The sequence below is a fragment of the Anopheles stephensi genome, chromosome 2, assembly GCF_013141755.1.
Source record: "Anopheles stephensi strain Indian chromosome 2, UCI_ANSTEP_V1.0, whole genome shotgun sequence".
Taxonomy (NCBI): domain Eukaryota; kingdom Metazoa; phylum Arthropoda; class Insecta; order Diptera; family Culicidae; genus Anopheles; species Anopheles stephensi.
In genome coordinates, this window is record NC_050202.1 from 76930508 (window position 1) to 76949139 (window position 18632).

General features: G+C 47.7%; 1 protein-coding gene and 1 long non-coding RNA gene across 2 annotated transcripts; one reads left to right on the top strand and one right to left on the bottom strand.

Annotated features, from left to right (window-relative positions):
* Positions 1 to 459: 459 nt before the first annotated feature.
* LOC118503208 lies at positions 460 to 1267 on the bottom strand. Its single transcript, XR_004905165.1, has 2 exons — positions 994 to 1267; positions 460 to 862 (listed from the first exon to the last, which is right to left on the bottom strand). It is a non-coding gene; the product is annotated as an uncharacterized LOC118503208 (long non-coding RNA).
* Positions 1268 to 4052: 2785 nt separating this feature from the next.
* On the top strand, positions 4053 to 9956 carry LOC118502463. Its single transcript, XM_036034693.1, has 2 exons — positions 4053 to 8151; positions 9886 to 9956. The coding sequence occupies exons 1-2, from the start codon at positions 4053 to 4055 to the stop codon at positions 9954 to 9956; spliced, it is 4170 nt and encodes a 1389-aa protein (XP_035890586.1).
* The last annotated feature ends 8676 nt before the right edge of the window (positions 9957 to 18632 follow it).

The following is an 18632-nucleotide window of genomic DNA, read 5'->3' on the forward strand; positions in this document are numbered from 1 at the left end:
AGTTGTTTGTTCCTTTTTATCATGGAAAATGTGCATTTTTTTTTTGTTTGGATTTGGTTTTCATTTTAGTTTTAAGGCAGATGACGTAAAACGCGCGATTTAAGGCAAATATTGTCTTTTATAACACGTGCTGAAGAGAATTTATGGCAGCGAAGTGTTTTAGCTTTCCTGAACATGGGCTTGCAGCATTGAATAAAATGGTGTAGAGGCAATTCTATTGAAAAACAAAACCTTATTCCACTACCGCAACACAAATCGTTCAACAACTGTTTTGCTTACCGATAGCATCAAAATACCTTACCTTTTCTCAAATTGAAATTCCACAAATCGAGCCCCCACCTGTGAGAAGGCACAGCTCGCGAGTTTTAATTCGTGGCATGAATTTCGAAACAGGCAATGAGACAGGCAGCATTCATGCGCGTCTGTGCGCTAATAGTGCACGCCATTCTGCTGCTTGGCTTAAAATACCTCCATCGAAAAGGAGGAATCATTGAAGGAAAAGTTCTATTTCTTCTTAAAGTACTACAGTTTCTAGCTCGATAGAGCGATATCGATAGAGCTTTAAGCAATAATTGGAGCGATTCTGGTTCGGAGAAGAAATGGTACCTTTCCGTTCGAAGACCGAGTGAAAAGCAATGAGAGCCCTATTAGGACATTTCCGTTTTGGAATTTTTGCCTTCGTACGGCTGGTTTTCGGAACACGATACGGTGTCCGGAAGTGTTTGCATGGGTAGGTCTGAGCACGGTCACTGGAGTCGTATCCGGATTCCTTTCCACTCTGTTACTGCTTCAAAACCTGATTCAATCGAATGGGTGATGCCTTCGTTTTCAGAACGGCATTTTTTTATTCTCTCCCCATTCTCTGAAATACGGACAACAGCAGAAACAGAAGCAGAGTATTTAAAATATGGCAAAGAACAGCATTTATCTTAAGGTGGTCCTCGTTTCACTCTAACTTAAGTTATTGATTTTAAGTTTAACCCAACAACTTACATAAGTTTTGCTTTAACCCTCCGTCTCAATCCAGTAGATCAATATTCGAAAACAACCCGATCGAAACACAACTGCAACTTTCACCATTATTCGTCGACTCCAACACAGAGTGCGCCTCGAAGGAAAGAACACATATCAAACATTAACCCACTGGCACAGAAACTCACAACCATTGTCCTACCCGTTCGTTGCATGCTCCCAACACACCCAGTGCTGGCGTGATGCCGTTTTCAAGCATAAGTTTCCATCCATACGTTGCCAACCACCAGCCACCGACGGGCTACTCATCACGAGCTGCGTGCTGCGTGTGCCCTGTGTTTATATAGATTTTAAATGATTGATTGAACGTTATGACATTTTTCAACACATTCAATAGAGAGACGGTAAATAAATCATCAATTATTGCTGTGTACACTTCTCCGGGCGTACTGGCTGCGCTGCCATGTGCTCTCCACCAGTCGGCACCATCAATCCTTCCACACGCTCGGTGCAACGGAGATACGGATTTTGTTTCCCACAGACTCCATGGCTTCTATATTCCAGCAGTGAGCGCTAAGCATGCTCACCTTCCTGTCGTTATTTCGTCGACAAGTGCCGCTCGCTCAGTGTGCACCCCCTGCCCAAACTTTGCAGCACTCCATCATCGAAGGCAATTGATGGATCCGTTCATCCGTTCATACGCTTTCGGGTGCCCTGGTCGGTTGCGATCGAAACCGATCGAAATCGCTATTAATGAATTTATGTTACGCTCGTGGCAGTTGGCTGCCCTCCTGCCACGCCCCAACTCTCCCACCCTTCTGCACTGCTGGTAATTTCGTGCTCGGGAAAGTTTCAGCTCCTGAAAGTCAGCTTTTCAGGCGGGGGGCTGTGTTGGTTGCTCGGGACAGGGAGTGAGTGTTTATGTTTCCGTCCATACCGTGCTATTTTTCCTTTCTTTTGCTCTTCGTGCACGTCAATAATGAAGCATTCATCAGTCGTCAGTAGTTGTAGGGACGGTTCTCGAGTCGCCCGTGTTGTGTACGTGTTGAAAACCCGGAACTGGCGTGCCCTCTATCCCACGCCGAAGCATCTAACACTTGTCAATGAATCATTTAGATTCAATGTCACGTGCAGTTTTCGGTGCTGCAAACAAAATTTGGCTTCGTCACACGTTGCCATTGCTAACTGTCAGCCGGGTAATGTGGATGTTAAAATGTGCTGAAGGTGTACACAAAATGCGGGTTTGGGGTTCCAACAGGTGCCAAGCGAAATGACTTGAGCATGTAAACAAATTGGTTACGAAAATTTATTAAAATAAAGTAAATAAAATAACGCAGAATGATACGCTACTCACGTACCGCTATCAACATTATAATTCACAAACTACTTATGAATATTTGTTTGAGAATTTTATTAATTTGATCCCTACACATGGCTTTCTCATCTTCATAAGCTGGACAATGATAGACAGGTAGCTTAAAAATAGTTTGAGCCATTGTTTGTAATAAAAACCTCATTGAACTAGATAATAGATTTACAGATTGAAAAGCAATTGGTACAAAAACCTTTTAAAATAAGTATCTTATTTTATTTATTTAATTTAGATTTATTTATTTTATTTAGATTTAACGCGCCTAAAGTTAGACCGCCCGCATTACACCGGGGTTGTTTAAACACGAGTCGCGCCATCTATGGTGCGATTAGGGAACCATAAAGAACCTGAATGTAATTTACTAAACATCGCTAGTACAGCACGGCTGCTTCGAGCGACTATGTGAAAATAAAATGCGATTCGGGGAGACTGAGACAAACGGCAAAGAGCTTAGGAGTTGAAATTTATTTCGCATCCCAAGGTAGTCCAGCTAAAGAATCCTCTGAAGGTCCTTGACGGGCAACCAACATTGGACACTCTCTAGCGCTCTCCGACCCCACCTTGAGCTCGAGCTACATCTTCCTTCTCCTTCCCTTCTGGTGTTGACCTGTTCGGCATTGTCCAACGGTCTTCATCATTCCCTTCCACTCCTGGTGTGTGACCAGTTCGGCATTGTCCAACGGTTCTCACCATTCCTTTCCCCCCTTGGCACGAGGCCTGCTTGGTTTCACCATCAACTCGTGCCATTCCTTCCCCAGCAGTGGATCTGTTCGGCAGTGTCCAACGGTCGCTGCTGATTCTCTCCCGGTACCGGTCCACCACCACCAAAGGCCGTAATGTCTATCCTTTTCCTTCCCCCTCCCGGAGTAGGCCGTACCCTACATTTTGGTCCTTCGAACCGGATCAACGCGAGTGCCAGTTCGCGAATCGCCGCGTCTCAGTCCGCGATCGAGCGTTGATCACAGTAAACGCGGTGTTCAGTGTGCAGTGAGCAGCCGGTCTACACGGACCAATCGGACGGATTGGGTCCACATCGGTGAGCAGCGAGCGAGGAAAGCTCCAACGCCAGTCCTCCAGTTGCCGCCATCTTGTGAGCAGATCGGTGCTTCGTCCAGCGAGGGAGCTACAAACGCCAACCCTCCAGGCGTCACCATCGTCATCGAGAGAGCAATCGGACGGATTCGCTCTACAGCGGTGCGCAGAGAGCGAGGGAAGCTTCAACGCCAACCCTCCAGCTGCCGCCATCTTCATCCAGCACCAACTGCAAGTTGTGCGCAGATCGGTGCTCGTCGAGCGAGGGAAGCTACACACGCCAACCCTCCAGGCGTCACCATCTTCATCGAGGGAACGATCCGAGGGATCAGTTCCACAACGGTGCTCGTCCAGCGAGGGAGCTACAAACGCCAACCCTCCAGGCGTCACCATCTTCAACGACGGACCAATCGGACAGATTGGGTCCACATCGGTGCGCAGAGAGCGAGGGAAGTTACATCGCCAACCCTCCAGCTGTCGCCATCTTCATCCAGCACCACCATTGTCATCGAAGGAACTATCTGACGAATTAGTTCCACAGCGGCGCTCATCCAGCGAGGGGTTACAACCGTCAGCCCACCAGGTGGAGCCGCACTGCAAGCAGTTTCCGAATTCGTCATCGGTGTTTGTGCATCAGTGTGTATTTTCGTCATCAGTGCTAGTGCAGTGAAACGTCATGCCAGTGACACGTGCGTCGACAAAGGACATGGACACCGTGGAGTTATCTGGAGCAGAAACTGCAGTAATGCAGCAACCAGAAGTGTCCATGCAAGTGCAAGTGTTGCGCATCAAGTTGAAGGTCGTGCATAAAAGGCTGATCAACATGCAGACCGATCCAACACTTGCACAAGTGCAATCCAAAATGCTGGAAGAGCTGAAGGCTGAACAACATACACTGCTGAATCAACTCATCGAGCAGCTACCGTATGATTTGGACAAGGACATCGCTGAGGACGAAGTGTTCCAGGCCGAATATTTGGTGAAAGCGGCATCTCTTCAGAGCATGGACGTCAAGCCTCCGCCGGTGGCAGCACAACTCGTAATGCCGCAACACCGTCTCCACATCCCGATGCCTACGTTCGACGGTAGCTACGAACAGTGGCCAAAGTTCAAGGCTATGTTCCAGGACATCATGAGCCGAGCCAATGAGTCTGATGCTGTGAAACTTCATCATTTGAACAAGGCGTTGACAGGAAAGGCTGCCGGCATAATCAACGCCTCAATGATGAACAGCAACAACTTCGAGAGTGTATGGGAGATCTTAGTCCAGCGGTTCGAGAACCCCCGGTTGATCGTCGACAAACACATCGCCGGGTTGTTACACCTCAAGGCGCTACCCCGAGAGTCTGCAAAGGATCTTCGTCACCTTGCCGAGACTTGTAAGGCGCATGTTGACGGTCTCATCTTCATGGAGAAGCCCATCGACGGAACCAGCAACCTCATCATCACCCACATTCTGTCATCGTGCCTAGATGCGGAAACTCGGAAGTTGTGGGAACGCTCGTTAAAGCATGGAGAGTTTCCTGAGCTGTACAAAACTCTTGAGTTCATCACTCGGCAGACGGAAGTGTTGGAAAGCTGTGCAACGAAGGAGCCTCAACAACGACAACCGTCGGGAAAACCAGCGAGCACCAAGGCATTTGTGTCATCGACTCCGAACCCTCCGCAGCTCTGTTGCGCTTTGTGTAAGCAGCAACATCCATTACACAAGTGCCCCACGTTTTTAATACTGACGACTACGGATAAGATCGAGAAGCTGAAAACATTGAACCGCTGCTTCAACTGTTTTGGTACCGGACATGCAGTTTCTAAATGTCCCTCACCATGGTCGTGTCGTCACTGCAAGGGCAGGCATCACACGTTGATTCATGTGGAGAACTCACGTGTAACACCTGGTCCATCACCTGTTACTGGAAGACAATCTACAACCGCTACGACAACATTAACCACAGTTGTGTCATCCACTGTGTTGCTTTCGACGGCAATGCTCAACATCACCGACAGCGCAGGAGTCACCCATCCGGCACGTGTTCTTCTGGACAGCGGAGCACAATCCAGCTTCATCACTGGCAGGCTAGCCCAATTCCTATGTTTACCACGCAAATTGGTAAACATTCCCTTGTCAGGGATTGGTGGCAGCGCAGGATCGAACGTGCGACACACCGTGACTACTACCATTCATTCCCGATGCTCCAGTTACAATGCAACGGTGGAAATGTTAGTGCTTCCCAAACTGACGGTGGAAATGCCACGACAGTACATCAACATCAGCCACTGGAGTATTCCTGAAGCATGTGTTCTGGCTGACCCGTCGTTCAACAACCCAGCGCCTATCGACCTGATACTGGGAGCATCACTCTTCTACGAGATCCTGAGGACCGGACGGCTATCGTTGGGTGACAACATGCCAACGCTCCAAGAAACCGAATTTGGTTGGGTTGTCAGCGGAAACACCATCATCGAGGAACCATTGTCATCTTCAATGTGTGCAGTCGTCACGCACACCAACGAGCTGGACTCTTTGATGAAGAGATTCTTCGAACTAGAAGAGGTGAGCGGCACACCAAGCTGGAGCAACGAAGAACGTGCGTGTGAGGAGCATTATACAGCGACAACTACCACAGACATCAACGGTCGATACGTGGTTCGACTTCCCCGGAAAGCCGAAATGATCGGCAAACTTGGGGACTCAAAGACCAGCGCACTAAGAAGGTTCTTAGCAATAGAACGACGACTTCAAAGAGAACCGGAAACTCAACAAGCCTATGTTGATTTCATGAACGAGTACCTTCGCTTAGGTCATATGAGCAAGGTGGCAGCTACATCGATGGACGCTGAGACGTTCTATCTACCTCATCATCCGGTCTTCAAAGCCGATAGCACCACTACCAAGTGCCGTGTCGTCTTTGACGCATCGAGCAAATCATCAACGGGAGTATCATTGAATGATACGTTAATGGTCGGGCCGACCATTCAACAGGATGCTACCTCCATTTTGATGCGGTTCCGTACAAGGGCTGTTGCCCTCACAGCAGACGTGGCTAAAATGTACCGGCAGGTTTTGGTACATCCCACCGATCGATCCCTGCAACGCATCCTGTGGCGGAATTCACCAAACGAGCCCATCGAGGAGTATGAGCTCAACACCGTGACGTATGGGACAGCATCTGCACCGTTCCTGGCAGTACGATCATTACAACAAACGGTAGAAGATCATGGGAAGGAATATCCGGCTGCAGCTACGCGATCCTGTGACTTCTACGTGGATGATTTCGTGTCTGGAAGTGATTCGCCGGCAGAGGCTGAATCCCTACAAGTACAAACGGCAGAATTGTACGCGAAGACGGGGTTCGAGCTACGAAAATGGGCTTCCAACAAGCCATCCGTGCTACAGCATGTGGACCAACAGCAGTTAGCAGCCACTCCATCTGCTGAATCGGGAGCCGAAGGAGTTCTGGCAACTCTTGGTTTAGTTTGGGACTCATCTTCCGACAACATGAGTTTCAACATCAACGCGCCCTACGTTATTGGGCCAATAACGAAGCGGAAGGTCCTTTCTTGCATCGCCAGGATCTACGATCCTTTGGGAATTGTTGACCCAGTGAAAGCCATGGCGAAGCAATTCCTCCAACGTATCTGGACTCTTCAGACGGACCAGCAACATCCCTGGGGATGGGACGACGAACTACCGCATCACCTTCAAGGACAATGGATCAACTTCCACAACCAATTGATCCATCTACAGGAGCTACACATTCCTCGTGTAGCAATTGGACCTGACAGCATCTCTAGCCAATTCCATTTCTTTTGCGACGCGTCAGAAAAGGGATATGGAGCATGCTGTTACATCAGGAGCTGCAACGAACAGGGAGTCGTCACGATTCAACTGTTCGCCTCGAAGACGAAAGTGACACCAATAAGCAGCAAGCACTCCATCGCCCGACTGGAATTGTGCGCAGCACAATTAGCCAGCTTGCTTTACAATCGTGTGAAGTCAGCTGTCGAGTTGCAATCTCCAGCTACATTTTGGACGGATTCAACCACCGTGGTGCATTGGCTACGAGGATCACCAAGCTGCTGGAAGCCGTTCGTCGCCAATCGTGTCTCGCAAGTGCAACAGCTTACAACTGGTTGTGCTTGGCGACACATTGCTGGAATAGACAACCCAGCGGACCTTGCATCACGCGGCTGCCTGAGTAAGGAGCTCCTCAACAATCCGTTATGGTGGCAGGGCCCACCATGGCTAAATCAACCGGAAGAGCAATGGCCGGAATCATCGATATCGTCATTTGACGACGACGCTGCCGCAGAAAGACGCGCCTCTACAGTGGCCTGTGCAGTTGTCGAGAAACCGCACCATCGCGTCTTCACGTTATACTCATCGTTCTCGAAGCTCAGAAGAATGATGGCGTATTGGGTTCAATACTTCAACCGTTGTTCAAAACGTCGATCGTATACTGGCCCTGGTATCACGACAGCAGACCTGAAGGAAGCAGAGGAAGTAATGTGCCGATTAGCGCAGAGGGATTATTTCACACAAGAAATAAGAGCACTACAACGGAAGGAATCAATTTCTTCGTCATCGAAGCTGAAGTGGCTGCATCCGCAGCTGGGAGCAGACGGCATCATTCGTGTTGGTGGCAGGCTTAGCAACGCATTGCTATCAGAGGACACCAAACATCCTATCGTGGTTCCCAACGGACATCCGTTAGCCCATCTGCTGATGGATCATTTCCACAAGACGCTGCTACATGCGGGACCACAGCTGATGCTGAGTACGAGCCGACAACGATATTGGATCTTGGGCGGCAGAAACCACGCGAGAAGGACTTATCATCAGTGCCTCACCTGTTTCCGTGCCCGTCCTATCTCATCAGAGACACTAATGGCAGATCTCCCTTCGACGAGAGTGACTTCCAACCGACCTTTTTCAATCACGGGGATTGATTACTGCGGTCCAGTTTTTGTGAAAGGCGCATACCGGCGAGCAGTTGCTACAAAGGCATATGTAGCCATCTTCGTGTGTTTCGCCACTCGTGCAATTCACATCGAACTTGTTTCCAACTTGACGACGGAAGCATTCATCTCAGCGTTACGTCGATTCGTGGCACGCCGTGGACTTCCAGCAGAGTTGCATTCAGATAATGCAACAAACTTCAAGGGAGCAAGCAACCAGCTAAATGAAGTCTACAAGCTGTTGCATTCATCACATCATCAAAGGAGCATCCGGACATGGACCTTGGACAGGAGGATTACGTGGCACTTCATTCCACCGCGAGCTCCCCATTTCGGTGGGCTTTGGGAGGCGGCTGTGCGCTCGATGAAACACCACCTAGTACGAGTTGTAGGCAAAACGTCTCTCTCCTTCGAAGACATGGCGACGCTGCTGACCGAAATTGAGTCATGCCTCAATTCTCGGCCATTAACACCGCTGACCGATGACCCCACTGACGTGACGGCCCTTACACCCGGACATTTCCTGGTTGGATCGCACCTCCAACATGTTCCAGATGCCGAGACAGCGGGCGTTCCTGAAAATCGGTTGACACATTGGCGACATGTTCAACAACTAATGCGTCACTTCTGGAACCGATGGCATAAGGAGTACTTACAGCAACTCCAACCGCGTTCGAAATGGTATAAGGATGATGAAAGGGCTATCGTTCCAGGTACGTTAGTGATCATCAAGGAAGATAATGTACCACCACTTTCTTGGCTGTTAGCACGAGTAGTTGAGGTCCATCCTGGAAAGGATGGAAAGGCTAGGGTATTTACACTGCAAACCAGTACCAAGACTAAGGTAGTTAGGCCTCGCGTAAAGCTATGCGTTATACCCACGGCAGTAGGAAATTATTGAAATTTCTCAATTTCAAGGTGGCAGGATGTTCGAGATTTAACGCGCCTAAAGTTAGACCGCCCGCATTACACCGGGGTTGTTTAAACACGAGTCGCGCCATCTATGGTGCGATTAGGGAACCATAAAGAACCTGAATGTAATTTACTAAACATCGCTAGTACAGCACGGCTGCTTCGAGCGACTATGTGAAAATAAAATGCGATTCGGGGAGACTGAGACAAACGGCAAAGAGCTTAGGAGTTGAAATTTATTTCGCATCCCAAGGTAGTCCAGCTAAAGAATCCTCTGAAGGTCCTTGACGGGCAACCAACATTGGACACTCTCTAGCGCTCTCCGACCCCACCTTGAGCTCGAGCTACATCTTCCTTCTCCTTCCCTTCTGGTGTTGACCTGTTCGGCATTGTCCAACGGTCTTCATCATTCCCTTCCACTCCTGGTGTGTGACCAGTTCGGCATTGTCCAACGGTTCTCACCATTCCTTTCCCCCCTTGGCACGAGGCCTGCTTGGTTTCACCATCAACTCGTGCCATTCCTTCCCCAGCAGTGGATCTGTTCGGCAGTGTCCAACGGTCGCTGCTGATTCTCTCCCGGTACCGGTCCACCACCACCAAAGGCCGTAATGTCTATCCTTTTCCTTCCCCTCCCGGAGTAGGCCGTACCCTACAGATACAAATTTCGAAGAAACGAAAGTATCATTCAAGCCTTCATTTGAATCTGAAATAAGGTATGGCTCAAGCTGGAGGAAGGCTTATTAAAACCAACGTTACAATTGTAGGGAATATTCTATTTATTGTTGGCACTTTACGAAAATACTTTTATAGAAATTATAACTTAAGATCAACTTTAAAAGCGTATGTTTCAAGGTGTATTAAACACACCCAATGCCAAACCAATCGCGTCTCAAGCTAGCCAAATACACCCGATGAAAGGCACCGTATGTAGGATAATTGAATCCAAACGCTAATATCGCCTCCTCAACCAACCCGCACAGTGCAAACATCACATAACACTCTGTCATACACTCCGCCCACACCGACCGGTTGGCTCATTTGGTTTGTGAGGCAAGCCACAAATCTTCCGACAATCCACCGCCAAAAGCTGCTGTCTTTAAATTGTCATTTATTTTACTTTCTGCCCTTACCGTACCGTCGCCGGTCGCCATACGCTCCTCAACGTTCATCCCTGACACGTCGCCAGCAGTGACATTCGTTCCTTCTTTGAACAGGGAAGCCACACACACCAGGAAATGGCTAATGGGCGGTAAATTTATTTTAATTTAATTTTATTACGGCCCCTTTTCATGTTTTCCGTGGCTCCCGTTGGTTTCGGCTCGTGCCCGCTGCCATCGTTTGCTGGATGCTCGTTGGTCGCTGGTGCCAAAAAGCAGGCCGATCTTCGCCAACCTACTTACCTGCCAGGGTACCCGATTTCGATTCGAGCCTTCCCTTCCCCGTCAACTTCCACTCCGCGCTCCCGGTGGGCCACTGTCCATTTGTTGGCGGCAAGCCGCGGTTCGAGCAGCTGTCCTTTCCGGAATGGTAAACTTCTCAATGCACGTAGAACAATAAATTTCTCCCTGCACTTCCCGTGGACTGCCACGCTTTTTCCGGCTGGCATCGAGCGCGCAGTTGAAGGTCGTAGAGTGGGAGCGAGAGTTCAGGGGGAAGAATTTTCTCACCGCGTATGTGAACGATTCGGTGGTTTTTCCAGCGGCCGAGGCGGGTTTCCTTAACGCTTTCGGACGATTTTTCGGTTGCTCGGTGGCCCGGCCCGTTCTCTCTGACGGTTTGGAAATTGTGGCCGTATTGTGTGAATGGGAAAGTAACGAGCGTGACATAATTATTTATTTCGGCTTTTCGATTCGACTGCTTTCGTTGGAAAAGTTTATCCGATCAAATCTGGACATTAAACAGTAGAAATAATTATGTGGGCAGAAGGTTACTTATGAGGAAGTTTTCTAGGAAAAGACACTACACTGAGGTAACACTGCCCTAAGGCTTTATCGAAAGCAGTAAGGCGAAGATTTACTTCACTGTAATAAAACTATTTGACATCAAATCAAACATTTGAACATCGTTATTCTCAGAGATTGACGAACCAACTTTTTATATCATATTCATAATGCTACGGTACAAACGAGCAGAACGACTGCGAAGACTACCAGGACCCCGGTACCCTAAGTTGCCCTTTTCTTGGAAGCTTCCGCAAATATCGCTCACCCAAACGCACCATATCGTGTAACGTGGAAGAAGATAATTAATTAAATCATGTTTAATTAATTCGTCTCCAATCTATTTGTTCTTCCCTTTGCAAAAACCTTCCATTCTGTGGCACGGTAGTAGTTGTGACGGTTCCGAAACGCTTCGGTGTTCACGAATTTCCAACGATCGCACTGTGGGAGAGAGTGAATGCGATGGGGAAGGGTAGAAGAAAAAAAAACGATATCCTTTGCTCGTTTACATTGGCAAAGCGAACCGTGCCCGACTAATAAACTGACAACTTGCAAACTCTCGCTCACCCAACGACTTGAACCGTGCCGCCGGCCATAAGAAGATTCGCCTCTCGTTGATGTCATTATTAATGAGCGACCGCGCGAGGGCGCACGTAAACTTTTGAAAGAAAAAATAAACCAGGACCACCCTCTACCAGTCGTAACCGACACCGGACACGAACATTTCTACTACTAGCTGGAGGACAATCGAGAATGGCCGTGGAGATCGATAGCAGCTCCGTTTCTCAGTATTATTGACTATTTTTAAAGGATTGCTTAATTAATGAAACATCAAGACGGGTTCGTATGGTGAAGGGGTTGGTACTAAACAAGGAGACAGCCAGAAATACCACACCGATGATGTTTCCGAATGTCTGGGGAACGCTACAGCGATGCGATGGCGGTGGTAAATAAATATTGAAACAAATCGGATCAAAGACGCTGAAACGAGGCGAAAATCGGAATTGTAGAATGTTTATTATTTGTGATACACTGTTTGAGGGCAAGATCTTTCGGAGAGAGAGCATAGTAAGGGTGTACCCTTTAACTGGAGTCACCTACATCGAAGTTAAAATAGATGATAAAACAAATACTCACAGAGCCAGCCAGGCGATGCGACGAAGCGACAAACGATTACGCCTGTGAGTATGCAATTCGTCAAACATACTACTTAGGGATGTTTTATTCAGCAATAAGGGTAATTATAATTATATGTTTCCATTTTATGTCTCAAGTAATATCTCAACGGATAATACGGTTCATCATCAAACTATTGCCTCAAATGATAAAGTTCATTGTTTGTCGCTTGACGGGCCATCTTCCTTAAAATAATTTCGAATTTCTCGCTCAAACTCCCTTTCAGTCGATTTTGATTTTAATAAGCTCTTATAACTGATTGAAAATGGAAACCACCATCGATGTTTTTTGAATGAATCCTCAATCAAAGTTTCGATGGCTAATCCGACATCCGAGAGCTGCATCGATCTTCTTACTGCCGATATGGGTCATACAAACCGTGCAGCTAAGATACCGAAGGAGTCCATCACCCACTATGTACAGCTCCGCCGCTTTCATCTTAAAACTATACAACGAAAACACTTAAACTACCGGACCTTAAACACGGACGGCGTCGGATTAGTTTGATGAATGGTTTATTCCCATTACCCGCTTCCTAGCGTGCAGAGATCTCTCGCAAAACCGTCCTTTCCTTCACCTCTGGGTTAGAACGCACCGAGCAAAGGGTATTCTTTGCCGTGCGAAGCGAACAAAAAACCGAAGACGAAATTCTGCTAAAATCACTCCATTTCGCTAAGCCCCGCACGAATGCTCCAGCTTCGGTGATAACAAAAAACACAGCGCGGACCACGGTGTGGAGTCCGACCGGTCAGCGCACTGGTAAGTGATCCTCCTGGGCAAAAGACACTCTAAAACCTCGATCCATCTCTTCGCAGCCCGACGCCCATCAAGGATTCGAAACATTGTACGCAAAGAACGACCGATTGCTGCCTGTTTGCCGGCGACCGCAAACCGGAGAATGCGCTGGCAGGCAACTACTCTCAGCTTCGTCTAATAACCGGTGATGGATTATGGATAATCTTGCTCCGGCATCGGGCTCACGTTTTCTATTTTCCTCCCGAAAAACCCGATAAGCACATACGCCGTACACGTCGCAGTCGTCATCGGGTTCTGCCCGCGTCAGCCGATGACGCTTCGGAGCTGTAGTTGAAACAATCGATCGAAAGGAATGCCAAAAGCGAACCACCCAAAGCGGATCTTGTGCCTCGCCGGGAAAAGGGGAGGCCAGAGCATGCAGCGCTCTGGCAAATAGCAAACTGGAAAGATTTTTCACCCCACCCCAAAACAGGCACACGACTGTTTTGGCAGTACGTGAACCGCAGAAAAACACTCGGACGAAGCATCGGGACGAAGGAACACACGCCGCAATGAATGCTCCACGAAAGAAGATAAATGGATGCGCTGGTAGGACGCGCTTCAGTAGATAAAGAGATAGATTACAAGTCACTTGGTACCTGGTGCAAAATCCGCCGAACCGGCCCCGGACATTTTTCCTCGTTTGCAATATGGTTTTCCATGTAGGTGTGCATGTTTTTCCTCCTGTTTTTGTTGCTCTTCTATCCTTTACCAAACTGTTCCGGGTTTTCTAAACTGCTCAAGGCCATTTTTCACGAGCCTCCAAACGTGGTCTTCTGTAGTTGAGCGATCCTTTTTTGCCGGTACGTTATCGATCGTTCTGAGTCTTCGACCGAGAAGAAATACCGTAAGTGTACCATAATGTTCACGGTCGCACCTTACTGCGGTCTACTTTTTTTTCCATATTTTAACCATTTGCCTCTAATGCAGCTTCTTTGACATAGCTTCTGGATAACGATTGTGGTTAAGACTGAGCCGGAAGCGAAAGGGGAAAAAACACAGACACACACACTGTGATACCGATTTCCCCGGAAGGCTCTCAGGCGAAATTCAATTACCAACCGCAAGTAGGATCGAAAGAGGAACCATCCGTGCACCGTGACATGGTCTAAATAACAAGTGGTCTCTGCCAAGGGTTTACCCCAGCTAGCGACCCGAATCGGTAGCGACGATTCGCCTTAAGTAAGGCGTGGATGTGGTGGGATCGTCATACCGAAGCACGGTAGCTTGACCAGCAGCAAACCACAATATCGTTCGGGAGTGAAAGTTCAGGCCCCCGGAACACAAGCCCCCTTCCCTCCAAGCCTGCTCAGCATCCTGAGCAGGGTGGTATCAATTTCAATCATTACGCTCGACCGACGGTTCGATCTCGCCGTTCCTCGCGCACCGACCACCGTACAGTGTGACATATGCAGCCGGACCCCGGCCAGGAGATATTCAACCGATGCTTTTCGGGACTGAAGCAGCGGACGAAAATTTGATTCCAATTTTCGATCGCTCCACTGCACCACCGCCGCCATGAAGAACAACTGGTGGACGGTCGAAATACCGCATTGGTAAACATTTTGGAAGCTTAATTAAATTAGGAAAACGTGTAAACGAGCGCCGCCGGACCGGTGGTTTCAGTGCTCTCTTTTGTAAATTTGCATTCGTAACGGGGTAAATATTCGAGTCAGTCATCTTCCCCGAAACCTGGTTAATTTCGGGCTGGGTATCGATTGGAAGGAAAACATAATTAATGGTGAAAAATGTCAACCGACCAGCGGGACACGGGTTTAGGTCGATGTGACGAGCTAGTTGTTTTTAGTTTGATATTTTATGCGAAAAGGTTGAAATAGTCAGAAAAGGATTATTTTCTTCTGGAAATGCTTTCCTATCTTATAGGATTATTTTAAATTTTTGAATTAATTATTAACATCTTATGCTTTTCGGATGGGTTTCCCAATTTGAAATTCAAGAAGAGCTTTAATTAGTCGATACATGTATCTTTTCCAGATCCTATTTATTGGGAATCGACGTGTTCAGAATAAGCCTTTTCGCTGTACGTTGAATAATTACGGCATGAAAATTTCTCAGAACCTTAACCTCAACCTGTTTCACGAGTTACTTTCTTACAAATAGTTACTCGTTTCGCCCCTTTCGCCACCATGACACATTCTAACAAACCGACGACGATGTTTATGACGGGGACATAGTTTTTACTTCCTCCATGTACCATGTAGAGACAAATTGGTGCAGCAAACTATCGCTTTACCCTCGTACGGTTGCTTCCTTTTGTGCAATGTTGGGCCTCTCTTTTTTCCCCCATCGACAAACTGGCCCAGCTCGGTGACGTTGCGCTCAACAATAACGTGGTTTTCCACCGGGACTTTGGGAAGATTCTGAGCCCCGTCCCGGTCGGCGTCAGTCTCACCAGCCTACACAGAAACACCCGGGAAGGCTTAAAAACTGAAGCGAACGGGAGTGCGAGAGAGTGAAAGAGCATAAAAATTAATTAAGTGTGTAATACCCCGAAAGCCACAATTGCATGTTAGCATTTGCATGAATATTTATAAAATTTAATTTTTGATTGGCACCGTACACTCGAACCCCCCGCTGTACGCCCGTGCGTTTTCATGTGTTGTTGTTGTGTGTGTGCATATTAAAGGTTGTCACTCGCACTTGAACAGTCCAGGCCGGGCCCCGGGGGGCTGGGATCGGAACGAGCAACGGAACAACTATCTCGTTTTGCAGACAAGCAACCCAACATAACTGCCCGAGAGATTTTATAATCGATTCTCGCTACGTGCTCGACGCGTTCGTGCACCGTGCGCCCACTTCTTCATCGACCCGGGATGGCGATGGCACCCGGGTTTATTTCCCCCATCGGGATGGGAGATTTTTGTATGTGTGTGTGTGTATGTGTGTCTCCTTCTTTTTCCAATTTTCCTTTCATTCGTCGTTGTCGCGCGAATGGATGCAGCATTGCCAACGGTCTGCGGCGTGTCTCTCTGTGGCCGACAGTCCAGCATGTGCGTGTATCTCGGGTTATAGAGGGCTCCCTTCAGTGGCGCTGCAAAGGAAACATGTAAACCAGGTCCTGGAGCGATCCAAAGTGAAGCGAACAAAAACAACAGAAAAAGCTACTTACTTGGCAATGAAAAACACTGAGAGGACGAAATAGTACTAATTGAAGTGAACTACCCAACTTGCACTCTCATCATCGTTGGGTCCGCACACACACATAAAGGCTAGCTGATAGGATAGGGAATAGGTGTTAAAGGCAACTGGGCTCCAGGCTCCGGGATGATGGGAAATGGACTCACTGTGAAAATAACATTGAGCGCTACAATCAAGCGACTTGATTAGTCATTTGGTCGGAATGGACTGGGCGGTGCACGGGAGCACCAATCCGTGCTTTAGAACATGAAACAAGCGACCGAGAAAACGGTATAGTGTCGCATCAGTGTGGTTGTCGTTCGCTTCGTTCAAATGCTCAGGATCTGGAGCATTTAAGTGGAAAGTGGATTTATAACGCTCCATCGCGACATTCGTTACGAACAGAATGGTGAAGATCTACTCGCTCGTGGAGTTGATGATAAGAGCTGGGCAATGGGTAAGCTTGATTAGTTTGATCATGCGCATAAAGCGCTTATTCGATGGTAAAATAATTTTATAATTCAATGTTTTTTTTAATTTATTAGAACAAAAAATAAAAATGAAAGCTACTTTACACAAAAGGCTCTCTCTCAACAAAGCATAATCTAAGCCTAACAACCTGTATGGAAACCATTTGTCAGCCGCTAAAAACATCCGGGAGGAAATCGATAATTAAGAACGTTAATTATGCTCCATTAACGCAATCATTACATCGAAATACGCAGCTTCTTCCGTGGTGCTCACCGGAACCTATCCAGCTGGTGGCAAGGCCCGTACATCAAGCCGGCTTTTGCAATTAAATGGCGCTGGCAATAGGTTGGTGGCAGTAACCGTAGATTACGAAGCCTTTCGGTGTGTATCGAGCGAGCGAAATTAAACGACCTAATGGTGTGAAACGAAACACGGTGCCACGGTGTCCACGGACAAAATCTATGGTTTTCATTTACTGGAAGCATAATTTCAAACCCGCCTGGTGATAGTTGCTGTGTAGTGCTGAACTGAAATGGAAGTCCTGAATGGATTTGGCATAAAAATAAACTAGCTAAGAGACAAGCTGATTAGAAAAAATAATAAAATTCAACCTTTTTGGTTAGAATATAGGAAAAGGTTGTCTGGTAAATTCATCACGTATCTAGTCCAAGCTTGTTTCATCCCCTGTGCAGACCGTAGGTAGTGTCAAACAGCAAGCGCCTTGTTTTCAATTCCCACTTCTACAACGGCTGCTTTATTTGCTTTTAATCCTACAAACAGGCTCATCAAACGCATCAGAACTCCCACCAAAGGTACGAAGTGTGCTTGTCAGCGTCGTATTCGTTATGAAAAGCCGCAAAAAAGCATCTTCAGCCCGAAGCTCCTCGCGATACTTGCGCAGCACATAAAAACAAACGTCCCGGAATTGTTCCCCAAAGTCCTACGACTCCCTGCGTACTTAAGTTTAGCGTCACTTATGCGTACGGTAATGCCTACTGCCCAGCTCAGTTGGTCGTTGCTTATCCCTACGGCTGCTGGTCAGCATAATGGCCAATCAACAAGCACACCACAACACGTTCGGCGTGTGCGTGACTTGGCTGGCTTCTCGTCAACTACCACCCCAAGAATGAACGCAAATTTTGTGGACGTTTAAATTAGCTCTTCACTGTTTGATGCACCGATCGTAAACTGTTGAATCGAGTCGTTAAACAGTTCATGGCTTCAACAAAAAAAGTTACGAAGTTACGCCCATGCTTTACAGTTTATATCACAAGAGAAGAATTCGCGGACTGTAGGCAAGCGAAACAACCTTTCAATTATCGCACACGCTAGCATATTTCGTTTCGTTTACAACCACTCTAGAGGAGGTAAATCAGATTTTATGCATGCCGGCATGTGACTATCGACATCACCCCAAAGAGTCATCGTGTTCGACAGTCGTCACGGTATAACATGGGAAGCCAACGACGTCGTAACTGTCGACGACTACTGGCTGCGAGATTTGTTCCTTCCTAGACAGCACTTAATCGCGATACGGCCGAGTCATCTGCGGACGCTGAAGATGTGACATGCACGAACCGTCGTGTGTAGAGACAGCCCGCCTCATCTAATACCCAATTACGTTTGATTAGAACACGAGACCAATTCCTTTCGGTCGGGGCGGAGTAAAAGTGGCTCATTTTACGCTTAGAATTATCGTCCCATCGGCGGCTGAACGATCGTTGCCGCCGGTCGATTGGTGTTTGGGTGGGACTGTGTATGCCCGGCGAGCTCTAAAAACGGACATCCCGAATTCAATTTGAAATCAACCATCCGTACCGGCTGTCGGTCAGATGGCCAGCGCCCCAAAACATTGTAGCTCCGAATTT